At 46.1% G+C, this 16,783-nt stretch overlaps 1 protein-coding gene across 2 annotated transcripts in view; it reads right to left on the minus strand.

Annotated features, from left to right (window-relative positions):
• Window positions 1-16,783, minus strand: part of CWF19L2 (CWF19 like cell cycle control factor 2) — a 370,293-nt gene that overhangs the window by 150,047 nt on the left and 203,463 nt on the right. For both annotated transcript variants that reach the window (XM_063951573.1, XM_063951572.1), the window contains one exon: window positions 5,125-5,250. In XM_063951573.1, coding sequence (XP_063807643.1) covers window positions 5,125-5,250 — 126 coding nt within the window. The remainder of the gene's footprint in view (window positions 1-5,124; window positions 5,251-16,783) is intronic.

A 16,783-nucleotide genomic window follows, 5' to 3' on the forward strand; every position in this document is an offset into this window, starting at 1 on the left:
CTTAACTTCTGTCAAGGACAGGAAACTTTCAGCTATGCATCTATGATTAATATTAATATTATACACAGTAAGACAGATGTGTGTTTTAGGCATAATGGTCAAATACGATAGGATCTCTATTATACCATGGCTGACCGCGCATTCAGAGAAAACCAAACCAAAATGTAGAGATTAGGAGGGAGATTCAATTGTTAGAAAAATCAGTTGGGCGTCTGTTTTTTCCTATCTAATAGACAGGAAAAAACAGACATCCAACCGACTTTTCAAACATTTGAATTAGCCCCTTAGGGTATTAAAGGCACGGTGTAAACTGCACACTAGCTATGATTTGTTCCCAGAAAAAAAAAACAACGTATGGAAACTGCAAGTGACCCTTTTACCCAGAACACAATAACTAAAGCTTAGTATGCAGCAGCAGTCTGCTAGGCCAAATCTACCTGATGAATATTGCATGCATCAAGACGTCTGCATACCAGACAAGCTGATGCAGATATTTCCCAGGAGAGGAAGCTTAAATGAAAAAGCCCTCAAAGAAACTGAACATTAGCGTCAGCGTTCTTATTAATACAGAGCGAGGAAAGTTCATTTAGAACCCCCCATCTCCCCCACAGAAAAACTAATTAAACTTGAGCTCACCTTTACCTGCATCAGTGAGCGTTATGGACTATGTAGGGCAGTGTTTTTCAACAGGTGTGCCGCGGCACACTAGTGTGCCGCGAGGGATTGCCGGGTGTGCCGCCATCGCCCGCTCGTGATGCCCGCCGCCGCCCACCAGAGACCCGCCGCCGCTGCCACCAGCCAGAGGTGCCCTCCGCCGCCATTAGAGACCCGCCGCTGCCGCCGGTGCCCTACCCGCCGCTACTGACCCGCAGCTGCCGCCAGCCAGGGTTGCCCTCCACAGCCATTAGAGACCTGCCGCTGCTGCCGGCCCCAGATGACTTCCGCCGCCCTTACTATCCATAGCACGGGTAGCACAGCGCTACACTTCCGTGAGAGCAGGTCTGTTTTCACGGAAGTGCAGCGCTATGCTACCCAGGCCGTCACATTCATGTCTGCCCGCCCACTGCTGCTCCTCGCTCTGTGCTGCCTGCTTTCACTTCTCCCCACTGAGAGGGAAATATTTCAGGTTCCCTTTGTACAGGTACTGTGTTTCTGTATATCAAAATATATATATATATATTAATCGGTGTAATTACCGTGGGTGGGGGCAGGCAGGCAATGTGTGGAATTACGGGCGGGGGGGCAGGTGTGTTGCATTACTATAGGGGGCAGGTGTGTCGTGTGTGCCATTACTGGGGGGCAGGTGTGTGTCATTATTATGGGGGCAGGTGTGTATAAGTACTATGGGGGCAGGCGTGTATAATTACTATGGGGGCAGGTGTGTATAATTACTATGGGGGCAGGTGTGTATAATTAATATGGGGGCAGGTGTGTGGCATTACTATAAATCTTTTATTACAGTGGGAGCTAATGTGTGGTATTACTGTTGGGCAAATGTGTGGCACTACTGGGGGGGGGGGGGGGGGCAATGTGTTCAATTACTGCGGGGACCAATGTGTGTGTTTTATCCCCGTGTGGGCCAATGTGTGGGGTTTTTTTGTGTGTTTTTTTTTTTTGTGGGGGGGGGGGGGGGGGGGGGGGGGGGGGAGTGTTACTGGTGGTGTGCCTTGGCAATTTTAAGATCTTGGCTGGTGTGCCGCAACTTGAAAAAGGTTGAAAATCACTGATGTAGGGATATGATTTACCGACGGTCGGGATGTCAGCCATCAGTATACCGTCGACGGCATCCTGACCATCAGAATGCCTGCAACAGGGCGAGCGCAGAGTGTCCTCTTGTGGGCTCACTGTGCTCGCCACGCTGCGGGCTCGGTGGCTCACTACGGTCGCAGGTATCCATCCGGTCTTTAGGTCGACAAAACTTCGGTCGACACTCATTAGGTTGACATGCATTAGATCAACATGGTCATTGGGTCGACACTTGAAAAGATCAACATGGACTATGATTGGGAATAGTAACCTGTGCAGAGAGCAGCGGTAGCTTAGGTGCCCGCAGCATGGGGAGTGGACACGGTGCACTACTTGGGGTTCCCGGTCACTTTACGAAGAAAACGACAATTTTGTATTAAAAAACAACAACTAATGTCGACCTTTTTCCATGTCGACCTAATGACCGTGTCGACCTCATCACTGTCAACCAATAGTTGTCGACCTAATGACTGTCCACCCCACGATCCACACTCACGCTCGCCACAGGTTCTATTCCCACTCCATGGGTGTCGTGGATACCCACGAGTGGGAATAGCCCCTGTGGGCCAGGATTCCGGTTGCCGGTATTGTCAGTAGTCGGGATTCCGGCGTCGGTATCCTGACCGCCGAGATCCCGACTGCCGGCAACTTAACTGCATCTCGTAGGGATGTCAAGGTGTGACATGGCATTGCTGCATTAAGTGTAGATTTAGCGTTTCACCGTGGCGATAAAATCTGCAACATAAAGGCAACTGCAGGTCATGTGACAGCAATAATCTGATTCAGTACTGAGGATGTATAGGCCCTATATTGTAAGTGAAAGCCCCCAAAGTTTTAATTTTATACCAAATGACATTTGTAGAATGGAAAATAAACATGTTACAAAAATACAACTCAGAATCAAGTATATTGTTTGTTGGCTTGTTTAATTGGCCAGTTATTAGAATTTAGATTTCGTTTTGTTTTAAAACATAAAGTGACATCCTAACATTATGACATTTTATGAACGGTACAGTATTTATTCAGTTATTTATATAGTGCACACATATTCCGCAGCGCTTTACCGTAATTTAGTCATTGGCATCAGACGGTAACTGTCCACACATATGAAACAATTGCATAGATATGTCATACTGCCCTAACCTCTCCTTCTTAAAGCAGGCGTGCTCTATGCTATACGGAGCAAGGGAAAGAGTGGTAAGATTATTTTGTTTTCCATGATCCATGCTTAAAATTGGGACATATAAACAGTAAAAGAGTAAACACAAAGGTGTGCTGTAGCATACATTGCTGCTAAGATGCAGTGTATTTCACAGTCCAAATCAAGGACTTAAGTTGGGTACACACCAGTAGATATATCTGCAGATCAATTGATCTGCAGATATATCTATGTACGGATCGGGCAGTGTGCTGTGCATACACACTGCCCGATCCGTCGGGGGACTGACGTCATGAACTGGGCGGGCGCCCGCCCAGTTCACCTGTCAATCACCGCCGGCCGCAGCAGCATGTGTACGGGCGGTCGGACGACCGCCCCGTACACACACAGCGACGCGCCAATATATCGTTAGATATATTGGCCGTCGGCTGTGCTGCGCAGCCGACGCGATACGTCTGTGAACGACGGAGTTCACAGACGAATCGCCCGTACACACTGGGCGACGTTCCCGCGATGTATCGGCCGTTCAAGAGAACGGCTGATATATCGACCAGTGTGTACGGGCCTTTAGAATCTGGGACAGACTTTCACAAAAATATGGCTGCAGGCAACAAGCAACTTCTGAATCATTTTCTGGCTATTTAAGAGCTGCTCCGATACAGTATCTTACTTATTAAATTAAAATTTGTCACGTTCTCTACTTATTTATTTTTCAACAAGTTATCAGATAACCTGAAATTAGTGTGCTTTAATCGCTAAAAGAAAACGTTAATGATCTTCCTGAGTGCAGGACTCCAAATGAAAATATTACAAATAATATTTTTGTAGTTAACAACCCTTGACTAAGAGAGGCGCCTTCTCTTTACGGAGCTCTGATTGCTATCTGAGCATCACTGTTTGTTAGTGACCCGGCCTAACGTTTGGCTTGTATGCAGACTTCAAGGGGGGTATTCAATTAAGTGTGAAGAAACGGCGCTAATTCGACCCAGGGTATTCCATTGCAGGTATTGTCACCCAGTTTTTAATCCATTTTCGCCCACACCACTTTTTTTTTTTTTGTGTAATTGTGTAATTGGCATGGGCGAAAATTGCGCAAAAAAAAAAAAAAAAAAAAAAAGAGTGAAAATGCCAGCAAATTCGCCAAAACACGTGTATCAGTGGCATATTCGCCGATACACGTGCTTTCGCCAGTGCCAGATTTTTTGATGAGTTGAAAAAACGGCATAGGCACTGAATAGGTTGAACGTAAATTCGACATAAAAAAAAGGCCAAAAGTGCAGTTTTTTCGACTGGTCGAAAAAACTGCACTAATTGAACACCCCCCCAAGTGTGTTCATCCTGCCCTGCCCTGTGTATGTCATTCCCACTGATACACAGTGTGTGTACCACCCATCCCTGCTTTTGCCTAGTATGAAAAGCCAGAGGATAAAGCTTACGTCTTTCAGTGAAAAACATCAACTCCTTGCTCCAGCGACAAAAGGTGGGTACACACCTGAGCGATGTGCCAATCCAGCGAAGCATCAATGTAACAATCTATCACATCACTGTACACACTATACGATACTGTGCGATATATAGTTACATGCTTACTATAACACAGTGTCCCAGTGTCCGGAGCATTGTCACAACTTATGTGCAGCACATCCGATAGAAAGACGTGACCACCAAATTCATCAAACGCTGAATTGGGTGGATTTCTCAGTGCACACTATACAATGGTTGTTGTGATGCGTCATAGATCGCAACCTCGTCCAATATTTCTTATAGCGTGTACCCAGCTTAACAAAGATGTGTTTAGCAATGTGCGAGCAATACCTGCTCTCTGATGGTGAGATGTATTATGCTCAGAAAGGATCTTCGCGTTTCACCGGGAGGATGATTTCCTCCCTGATTCCATATGTTTGCCCAATAAGAAATTTTCCATATGGCAAACTGCAACTAATTACACTCTGCTAACTTTCCTGTATGTACACACTGGGGCTATCCGGCTGCAATTTCCACTGTGTTCACGCTCGGTGACCAGGACTCATCGATTCAGCAAACAGGGTTAATGGATGTCATTTGAGAACACTAATGGGAGCTTTTTGAGAACAATGAACTTAATAAGTGCTCAGGCTACACACTGTACGAATCCTGGACGCAATCTGCAACGCTAAGTGAGCTCCATGTAGGAAGTGCCCACATGTTTCCGAGCCCTAAAACGCAAAAATGAAATTTACCATCTGTCTTTTTCTCCTGCCTCCTCGTGGTTCCACTGGATCGGCCATCGATTTCAGAGGCCAAGCGCGTCCCGATTGATCCGTCCTGACTAGGAGAACCTCTTGTTCTTCTCTTGTGCTGGATCCCTATAAAAAAATATAAAATAGAATTTAAAAATATTGATAGCATACTATGGGGTTTATTTACTAAGCTTTGGCGAGAGATAAAGTGACCGGATATAAAGTACCAGCCAAACAGCTTATGTCATTTTTCAAACACAGCCTGTACCATGGCAGGTAGGAGCCGATTGGCTGGTACTTTCTCTCCGTCCACATTATCACTCTCAAAGGCTTAGTAAATAGGCCCCCATATTCCATAGCACATATATGAATCAAGACTCTTCGGGCCAGATGCATCATCGCTTGGAAAGTGATAAAATGGAGATTGAAAAAGTACCAGCCAATCAGCTCCTAACTACCATTTTTCAAACACAGCCTGTGACATGGCAGGTGGGACCTGATTGGCTGGCACTTTTTCACTCTTTATTTTATCACTTTCCAAGCGATGATGCATCTAGCCGTTCAGCTACTGTTTAAACAAGACTCCCAGAATGCTCTGATAACACAAGAAGAGCCATAAGTAGTCCATTCCTGACCTCATATTATAACAATATTCCCCATCTGTGATACAGAATGTGATTCTCATTTACATAAACTCATAATAAATCTTCCTCGGCGCTACGAGTCTTTAAACTACACATAAGGTATTTAAGTCACAGAGCTGGCGTTTTTCTTTCTGAAGTGCATATTAAATTATTCATACGTGCAGAAGGCATTTAACATTTATTGCTAATGAATCTTACTGTGTTTTTCTGCCCTTTAACAAAATGATTATGCCTCTTCGCTTTGGGAGATTTTTCTTGGGGAAAATGAAAAGTAGTAAAACCACAATGAGATAGAATGGGAACGCGGGAGGCCATCTGTGATGGAGCCATTATCTGATAAAGCACTAAGCAGGCGGTGATTTGTGAGTCGCATGCTATTAATGCATTTCGGAATGTGCTCGTTTGTACTGCGCGTAGCTGCTGACTTACAAGTGGTCTGCTCCGCGTGGAAGCTGGGAACAGACCGCGCAAATTCCGGGCATTTCACAACGGCTATAGCAAGCTTAACACTGGGGGTCATTCCGAGTTGTTCACTCGTTATTTTTTTATCGCAACGGAGCGATAAGTCGCGAATACGCATGCGCAATGTCCGCAGTGCGACTGCACCAAGTAAATTTGCTATGCAGTTAGGAATTTTACTCACGGTTTTTTCTTCATTCTGGTGATCGTAATGTGATTGACAGGAAGTGGGTGTTTCTGGGCGGAAACAGGCCGTTTTATGGGTGTGTGCGAAAAAACGCTACCGTTTCTGGGAAAAACGCGGGAGTGGCTGAAGAAACGGAGGAGTGTCTGGGCGAACGCTGGGTGTGTTTGTGACGTCAAACCAGGAACGACAAGCACTGAACTGATCGCAGATGCCGAGTAAGTTTGAAGCTACTCTGAAACTGCTAAGAGGTGTGTAATCGCAATTTTGAGAATCTTTCGTTCGCAATTTTACTATGCTAAGATTCACTCCCAGTAGGCGGCGACTTAGCGTGTGCAAAGCTGCTAAAAGCAGCTTGCGAGCGAACAACTCGGAATGAGGGCCACTGTTCATAACTTTATTACGTATGATTTTCTCGGTGTTTAGCAAAACATATACACTTTATGGCCTCCCATTACTATATTTATGTGCATATTACCTCAGAAAAAAACTCAGACTGCATTGAAATATAGCCCTTAGAGAATATGGGGGAGATTTGTCAAAGCTTGTAGAGCGAAAAAGCACCAACCAATCAGATACTGTCATTTTTCCAATACAGCCTGTAACAAGGCAGTTATGTATTGGTTGGTTTGTACTTTCTCGCCAAGCTTCGATAAATCTCCCCCTTAATTTGCCAAGAGTTACAATAGTACACATTATACAAAATACGTGTCTTTTTTTTTCAAATTAACCTCACACGCACCCTGGAGGGATAAGAGGGCTGCAAGTAGGAATCACATTGGTAGCACCCATGGACTTTGCGTGGTCCAGTCACACGCTCCGCATAAGTGACATGCACGATTTGGTTTTACATTTGCACTTGTTGCCCGTCACATTTTGGGTCTAATTTATGTTTGTACACAATGCTGATGTTTACGCAATGGAGCAAATGTCAGCAGACTGCAAATGTGCTGCAACTGCACTGCGCACGCACCAAGGAACCTTTGCAATTGCACTCGCAACAATATTTTATACGCAGAGCGACTGACAGGAAGGGACTGTTTGGGGAGCGTCAATGTGGTAGTGTCAGCAAAAATGCAGGTCGGTTTTTGAGGCGTGTATCTGCCTTCAGCTGGGATCATGCACGCAGGGATAGATGGCACCAGCGTCGCTACTGCCGCAGTGTCTGCGTAGCCATATGTTCCTCGTTATTGTGCCGACGCTGCATATGAGTGCGCAATTTTGGAGGACTTTACAATAGCGGGCGTCTGGGTAGTAGCTTCACGTGATGCAAGATCCATAAGTTCTTGGCAAAAAGTTTGGGTAGTTTCCATCTAGCTTTATCATGCAGCGTTTTCAGTACTTACAAATAGTAAACTTGGTTGACTATCTGTCCAGTTGGTACAAACTCATAATGAATAATCCCTCCTTTCATGCACAATTTTCACCTACATGTTTACTACGGTTTTCTTCAGAGCATTATAACCAAAAACTTGCACTAACAGCTCTCTGAGTTCACTTCCACTCTTGCCAAGTTTAACAAGAAATTTAGGCGGGAGATGTACTAAGCAGTGAAAAGACTAGAGAAGTGAGCCAGCGGAGAAGTTGCCCATGGCAACCAATCAGCATTGAACTAACATTTATAATTTGCATACTATAAAATTATACAGAGCTGCTGATTGGTTGCCATGGACTCACTTCTCCACTCTTTTCAGTGCTTAGTACATCTCCCCCTTAATTTTCGTTCGCTGCTCTAATTCAAGCTCTCGCAACGGCACCACAAAAACATAGACAATAATAGATACTACTCCGGAAGAGACTGCTGTAGATCAACAACACCACTGTCAAACGCTGATATGCCAATGTCATCAAACCATACTGAGGTTTCTGTCTGGTGCTGCCATGGCAAGCAAACGGTGGCGAGTTTGCAAACTGAATTGTCAGTCATTTACTCTCCTAATAAACGCTGGCAGTTACCCTATGCTACAAGCTAGGCTTGCCCAGGAAAGTAACAGAGGGTGGAATAACTGATAAAACAATAATCACACAATTTGCTGGACCCCTGACCCCATCAAATTAGATTTTTAGATGATTTAGGGGTCTACTTACTAAATCTTGGAAAGAGATAAAGTGGATGGCGATAAAGTACCAGCCAACTAGCTCCTGTCATTTTTTCCACACACAGCCTTTAACATGACCGCTAGGAGCCGATTGGCTGATACTTTATCTCCATCCACTTTATCTCTCTAAAGCTTAGTAGTAAATAGATCCCTTAATCCTGCATATTCCCCAGGCAGTATAAGCACAGCACCCGACAATCTGCTAAAGAGGAGAAAATAATATGATCCTCATTCACTGACTTGTAGATTACCTCATGCAAGTTTTATTTTTTTTATCTTTCCTTATGTTCTTTTAAATGCATTGTATTCATGTTAACTGGCATGACTGTATATACAGTTCTCATTGCCCTTTAGTACAAGATCGGCAGGCCAAGCTGCATTAAGTTAAACTATATCCATGGGACAGCTTCCTGATGGATTACACAAAGTACTGGCTGAGAAGTGGTATCCGGATGAAAGGTCGAAACTACTAAGGTCAACAGTCAATAGGTCAAGCACTATTGGTTGACATGCCAATGGTCGACACATTTTGATTGTCAACTTTTTCCTACTTTACCATCCACGTGGACTGCGATTGGGAATAGTAACACAGCGAAGTAGCCATGCAAAGGGACGCGCTGCACCAATTGGGGCTTCCTGTTACTTTTCGGAAGAAACAACACACACACACACACAAAAAACCAACAACCTTGTGTCGACCTATTCTGTGTCAACAATTTTCTATACTTTCTGTATACTTCTAAAACTCATAAAGAAAGTGTAGACTGGAAGAGTAATCCAATGGGTTGCACGTCAAGTAAAAAGTTTACAGAAACAGTTAATGCTTTTGAACTGGTAAAATATGAATATATGCATCCTGGCACTGAATGAGGGTATTTAGTATGCCAGCCAAGGATGCTACAGTGCCCACGGAATATTACACAAAGTGGAGATGCAGGAACACTTGGGAGACAATGCAGACAGAACAATGACAATAGCTGCAGAGATTGTAGAATTATCCGATGAAAACTCGCTCTCATTCTATTTTCCAATAACCCGTTATCCCCCTGCTGGTTTTGTGCACCGAGTTTTCCCCCTGGAAAATTGTCAAAGGCAAAAAGATAGAAAACTAGAAGACAATAACAAAAATTGTCATATCTAGTCTGAGAAAGCTTATCTAACAAACACAACACAAAGACCCACACAATTAATTCCAGCAAGACAGTTTAATTGCTACTTGTTATGCCAGATTTTAGGAAGGTGCTCAGAAGAAATGAGACAATGCGACTCAACATTGGCAATTTCATGTAAATGACAAATGTTTTACATTAAATGCATTACTTATTATCATCATTATCTTTTATTTCTAAAGGGCCAACAAATTACTTGGGGGATCATGATACTGGCATGTAAAATACAATGACATGAAAGGGAGGGTAGAAATGACCCTGCCCAATGCACTTGCAGCAAGAGGCGGGGGTAGGGTGGGGATTTACAGTTATGCAAAGTAGCAGACAAACAACATAGATTTGATTACATGTCGCCTTGAAATTAGCATTAGGAGTGCCTTTTTCTACTATTAATAAAGATGCCAATACCAAAAAGATAGGTGCTGGTGTTCGGAATGAAAGGGGACGGTCCCCGGAATGAAAGGGACGGTCCCCAGAATGAAAGGGGACGGTCCACGGAATGAAAGGGGACGGTCCACGGAATGAAAGGGGACGGTCCACGGAATGAAAGGGGACGGTCCACGGAATGAAAGGGGACGGTCCACGGAATGAAAAGTGACAGTACCAGGAGAGAGAAGGTTCCAGTACTCAAAATTAAAAGTTGCTTAAAGATTTATAGTAACTTCCATATTTGAACGAGTCCCCAGACAGTTCTTTAATAAATTGAATACATTTCTGCAATTTAAACAAATAAAAATAGGATTTTAAGTACCTACCGGTAAATCCTTTTCTCGTAGTCCGTAGAGGATACTGGGGATCCATTTAGTACAATGGGGGTATAGACGAGTCCACTAGGAGGCATGGGCACTTTAAGAATTTGATAGTGTGGGCTGGCTCTACTCTCTATACCCCTCCTACCAGACTCAGTCTAGGAAACTGTGCCCGAGGAGACGGACATACTTTGAGAGAAGGATAAAAGGATAGCGGTGAGATTCCGAACCAGCACACACAAATAAGAGGAAAGCGATGCTAACCAAACTTGAAACAGGAACAGCAACAGCTGAACAAAGCAGAATACTTAACCAAGTAATAGTGCAGGAAGAACGAAGCACTAGGTGGGCACCCAGAATCCTCTACGGACTATGAGAAAAGGATTTACCGGTAGGTAATTAAAATCCTATTTTCTCTTAGTCTTAGAGGATACTGGAGATCCATTAAGTACCCTGGGGAAGTACCAAAGCTCCCAAACCGGGTGGGAGAGTGCTGAGGTTCCTGCAGAACTGACTGACCAAACTGAAGGTCCTCAGAGGCCAAAGTTTCGAACTTGTAGAACTTTGCAAACGTGTTCGAACCTGACCAGGTAGCTGCTCGGCAGAACTGTAAGGCCGAGACATCCCGGCTGCCGCCCAAGAAGAACCCACCGCCCTAGTCGAGTGGGCCTGTACAGATTTAGGAACAGGCAATCCTGCCGTGGAATAAGCATGATGGATAGTAAGCCTGATCCAGTGCACAATGGATTGCTTTGAAGCAGGACATCCAATCTTATTGGGATCGTAGAGAACAAACAGCAAGTCCAATTTCCTGTGACGAGCTGGTCTATTCACATACACCTTCAAAGCCCTCACAACATCCAAAGACTTTGAAGTAACAGAGGTGTCGATAACAACCGGAACCACAATGGGTTGGTTGATGTGAAACGGAGACACCACCTTAGGAAGAAATTGCTGTCGAGTCCAGAGTTCAGCTCTGTCCTCATGGAAAATTAAATAGGGGCTCTTGTGAGACAACGCCTCCATCTCCGACACACGTCTTGCTGAAGCCAAGGCCAACAGTGTGACGGTCTTCCATGTAAGATATTTTACATCTACCTCCTGTAACGGTTCAAACAAGTCTGATTGGAGGAATTGCAGTACCAAATTTAGATCTCAAGGTACAGTGGGAGGCACAAAGGGAGGCAGGATGTGCAGAACCCCTTTCAAGAACGTCTGGACCTCAGGTAGAGAAGCCAATTGTTTCTGAAAGAAAATGGACAAAGCCGAAATCTGGACTTTTATGGAGCCCAGACGTAGGCCCACATCCACACCCGACTGCAGAAAAAGCAGGAAACGTCCCAGATCAAATTCTACCGCAGAATATTTTCTGCTCTTACACCAAGAGACGTATTTCTTCCAAATACGGTGGTAATGTTTAGACATTACCACCTTCCTGGCTTGGATCATACTCGGGATGACCTTGTCAGGAAAGCCTCTCCTGACTGGGAGCAGGCGTTCAACTTTCATGCCGTCAAAAGTAGCCGTGTTAAGTCTTGATAGACAAATAGGCCCTGTTGCAGAAGATCCCCTCAAAGAGGTAGAGGCCACGGATCTACTAGGAGCAACTCCAGAAGGTCCGGGTACCAGGCCCTTTTTGGCAAGTCCGGAGCAATGAGAATTGCTTGAACCTTTCCCCTTTTTATTCTGTTCAGAATACTTGGGATCAGCGGAAGTGGAGGGAACACGTACACCATCTGATAGACCCATGGAGTCATCAGGGCTTCCACCGCCACTGCCTGTGGGTCTCTCGACCTAGAACAATACCGCTTGAGCTTCTTGTTGAGACGAAAGGCCATTTGTGGACATACCCATCGACGTGTCAAGCACCTGAACATCTCCGGGTGAAGGCCCCACTCCCCCGGGTGCAGGTCGTGTCCGCTGAGGAAGTCTACTCCCGGAATGAAGACCGCTGACAACGCCACAGCGCGTTTTGATGCCCAGAGGAGAATTCTTGACACTTCTGACATCGCTGCTCTGCTCTTCATTCCGCCCTGTCGGTTTATGTACGTCACTGCCGTCACATTGTCTGACTGAACCTGAATGGCCCAATCTTGAAGAAGACATGAGGCCTGCAGAAGGGTGTTGTATATAGCCCTGAATTCCAGAATGTTGATTGGAAGGATGGCTTCCTGACTTGACCATCTTCCTTGAAACTGCACCCCCTGGGTGACTGCTCCCCAACATCTGAGGCTTGCGTCTGTGGTTAGCAGAATCCAATTCTGGATCCCGAACCGTCGGCCCTCGACTAGGTTAGAAGTTGTAGCCACCACAGAAGGAAGATCCTGGCTTTTGGCGACAGTAGGATCCTCTGGTGCATGTGACGATATAATCCGGACCATTTGTCCAACAGATCGAGCTGGAAGGGTCATGCACGAAACCTTCCGTACTGAAGTGCCTCGTAAGAGGCAACCAATTTCCCCAGAAGGCGAATGCATAGATACATCGATATCCGGGTTGGCTTCAGGACAGCCCGAACCATCAACTGGATTACCAATGCCTTTTCCAACATAAAAAACTTTCTGCGACTCTGTGTCCAGTATCATTCCCAGAAATGGAAGCCTCCGAGTTGGCTCTAAGCGAGATTTCGGAAGATTTAGAATACACCCGTGATCCAGGAGTAGTTTGGTTGTGAGACCAATGCTGTCCAACAACCTTTTCCTGGACGGTGCCTTTATCTTCCAGGTACGGAATTATGTTCACTCACTGTTTGCGAAGGAGAAACATCATCTCTGCCATCACCGTGGTGAACACCCTCGGTGCCGTGGAGAGACCAAATGGCAGGGCCTGGAACTGGCAGTGACAGTCCTGTAGTGCAAACTGTAGATAAGCCTGGTGAGGCGGCCAGATCGGAATGTGAAGGTACACATCCTTGATATCCAGAGACACTAGGAAATCCCCTCCTCCAGACCTGAGATCACCGCTCTCAAGAAACTCCATCTTGAATTTGTACACTCTTAAGTACGGGTTCAACGATCTTAGATTTAAAATCGGCCTTACCGAACCGTTCGGTTTCGGTACTACAAACAAGTTGGAATAATGAGGGTCATCGCAGTGCAACGATCAGATCAGAAGTGCACATGCGCAGGCACCGCAGTGCACCAGCGCATGGGTGACAGTCGACGGCTGTGCGATGCTTCTGTACTTTTGCGGGGGGCGGGCCTGACATGCGGGGCAGACTAGCCCTGTGCTGGGCGTCCACCCGCATGTCCGTGTGCCTGACCGTAGCCCTGCGCTACGATCAGGTCTGAATTAGGTCCAATATTCCTTGTTTGGGATATGAGGCGGAACTGGAACAATGACTTGAGTCTGTACCAGTTTTTGAATGGCATCCTGTAAGGTTATACTTGCCTCTTGTGAAACTGACAAGCCTGATTTTAAGAATCTGTGAGGTGGGAGCTTCTGAAACTCCAGTCTGTAACCCTGGGAAATAAGATCTATGACCCAGAGATCCTGGCATGATGTTATCCAGATGTGACTGAAAAACTTTAGTCAGTCAGTCAGGCTCCCGCCTGCCAGTCTTCCAGGCATCGCGGTCCACCGTCATGCTGAAGGCTTTGAGGAAGCAGAGCTAGAGCTCTGTTCCTGAGAACCGGCAGCTGTTGGTTTGCGTGGCTTACCTCTAGCGCTTCTGGTGGCTGTAGAAGAAACTCTGGTTTTGCTCTTAAACTTGGCCGTCCGAAAGGACTGTAGATTAGGTCCTGAGTAGGCCTTCCTGGCTGGTGCAGCTGCAGAAGGAAGATACGTTGACTTACCCGCAGTAGCTTTGGAGATCCATTTGTCTAGTTCATCTCCAAATAAGGTCTCTCCTGTGAAGGGTAGGCCTTCCACGCCTTTCCTGGAGTCCGCAGGTCACTGGCGTAGCCATAAGCCCCAGCGTGCTGACACTGCCACAGCCGTGGAGCGTGTATTAACCAAACCTACTTATTTTATGGCTTCCACCATAAAGTTTGCAGAATCCTGTATATGTTGCAGGAGTAAAACAATCTCCCCCTTCGATAAAGAATCCAACCCCTCAATTAGGTTACCTGGCCATTTAGCAATGGCTTTAGTAATCCACGCACATGCTATAGTGGGTCCCTGGGCCACCCGAGCAGTCGTATAGAAGGATTTGAGTGTGGTCCCAATTTTACGATCAGCCATGTCTTTCAGGTAGGCTGCACAAGTGACAGGCAACACTATTTTCCATGACAGTCTGGATACTGATGCATCCACTACTAGTGGATTTTCCCATGTTTACCTATCCTCAGGAGGAAAAGGAAAGGATGAGAGTAACCTTTTAGGGATCTGAAATTTTCTATCAGGATTAACCCACGGTTCTTCAAACAGGGTATTCAGTTCCTTTGATACAGGAAACGTGACTGAGGACTTCTTTTTTTACATTAAAAAAAAATTCCTCACACTCCACTGTCACCTTATCAGGAATTTGCAGAACGTCTCTGATAGCTTCTATAAGAGCCTCTATTCCCTGTGAAAGAGCAGCATCCCCCCCTCTGAGTCCACCTCCCCCCCCTCCATGTCTGACCCTTGATCATCCGAGTCAGACTGCAGGATATGGGACAGAGTACGTTTTTGCAGACAAATGGTAGGGGTCTGAGACGCTGTTTTGGGGACTAACTCATCCACAGATTGTCTTAAGTATTGCGTCTCTTTCTCATTGCGGGACAATTTAGTAGAAATATGGGAGATCATTCCTTTAATAGAATCCAGACATGCTGGTTCAGCCCCGCTAGAATGGGAAGGTGCACTACATTGAGTACACAGTAGAGAGCCCCCTGGGGAAGAGGAAAACTCTGCTGTACATGAAATACACTCTTTGCCTGACATATTGTAAACGTGAAAGCACCCACACAGAAAAAGGTTAAGAGCACAATTAACCCACAAAGAGCCCTTCCAGTGAGACACAGAGGTAGTCCTTATCGCTAATACCAAGCTTAGCCGGGTCGCAGACTAAGTACCCAGATAAGGGACTTAGGCCCTCATTCCGAGTCGTTCGCTCTGTAATTTTCTTCGCATCGCAGCGTTTTTCTGCTTAGTACGCATGCGCAATGTTCGCACTGCGACTGCGCCAAGTAATTTTGCTATGAAGATAGTTTTTTTACTCACGGCTTTTTCTTCGCTCCGGCGATCGTAGTGTGATTGACAGGAAGTGGGTGTTACTGGGCGGAAACACAGCGTTTTATGGGCGTGTGGATAAAAACGCTACCGTTTCCGGAAAAAACGCGGGAGTGGCTGGAGAAACGGAGGAGTGTCTGGGCGAACGCTGGGTGTGTTTATGACGTCAAACCAGGAACGACAAGCACTGAACTGATCGCAGATGCCGAGTAAGTCTGAAGCTACTCTGAAACTGCTAAGTAGTTTGTAATCACAATATTGCGAATACATCGTTCGCAATTTTAAGAAGCTAAGATTCACTCCCAGTAGGCGGCGGCTTAGCGTGTGTAACTCTGCTAAAATCGCCTTGCGAGCGAACAACTCGGAATGAGGGCCTTAGTACACTAATAATCCTCCCCCCCCCGCTATGACACCCTGGTACCACTGAGATAATCTGGAGTCACTCTGGAGGAGCTGCACGTCCCTGTAAGTCAGCGTCTGTGTCCACTGCAGAGGGAAAATGGCGCTAGTGAGCTGCTGGATCCACTCATAGTGAAGCCCCGCCTCTTCAATGGCGCACAGTCTTCCCATTTTTTTTATAGTGGCTGAGGTAATTTAGTGCGTAAAATGGAGTCCTAACCGTTTTAAGTCTGTGTTTGCCAGTGTAGGTACTGTGTACAGTGTACTGAGACTGAGACGCCCCCTCAGAAGCTGTGCGTCTGCTCTGTGTACTGAGCCTGGAGACGCAGTCCGCCCCGGTTAGAAGCCGGGCGTCTCCGTACCCTCATGCCGCCATAATGGGCGGCGACCCGCTAACCGGGACGCCGGCTTAGTACTCACCATTCTTCTGGCTCTGTTAGGAGTGGCAGCGTGCTGTTCGCCGTAGTGGAGCTTGCAAATAGTTTCCTCAGGAGCTAGTGTCCTGTCAGCGGGGAACGGGACCATTAACACTTTAAGAGGTTGGGTCGCCCCCCCCTAAGTCCCACGAAGCAGGTGCCATCCAGTCCTGCCTGAAAATAACATACAGAAAAATAAATGCAGAAAACTCTTCAGTAGCTTCCATAAGCGTGACCGGCTCCTCCGGGCACATTTTCTAAACTGAGTCTGGTAGGAGGGGCATAGAGGGAGGAGCCAGGCCACACTATCAAATTCTTAAAGTGACCATGGCTCCTAGTGGACCAGTCTATACCCTCAGGGTACTAAATGGATCCCCAGTATCCTC

Source organism: Pseudophryne corroboree, chromosome 2 (assembly GCF_028390025.1).
Source record: "Pseudophryne corroboree isolate aPseCor3 chromosome 2, aPseCor3.hap2, whole genome shotgun sequence".
Classification (NCBI taxonomy): domain Eukaryota; kingdom Metazoa; phylum Chordata; class Amphibia; order Anura; family Myobatrachidae; genus Pseudophryne; species Pseudophryne corroboree.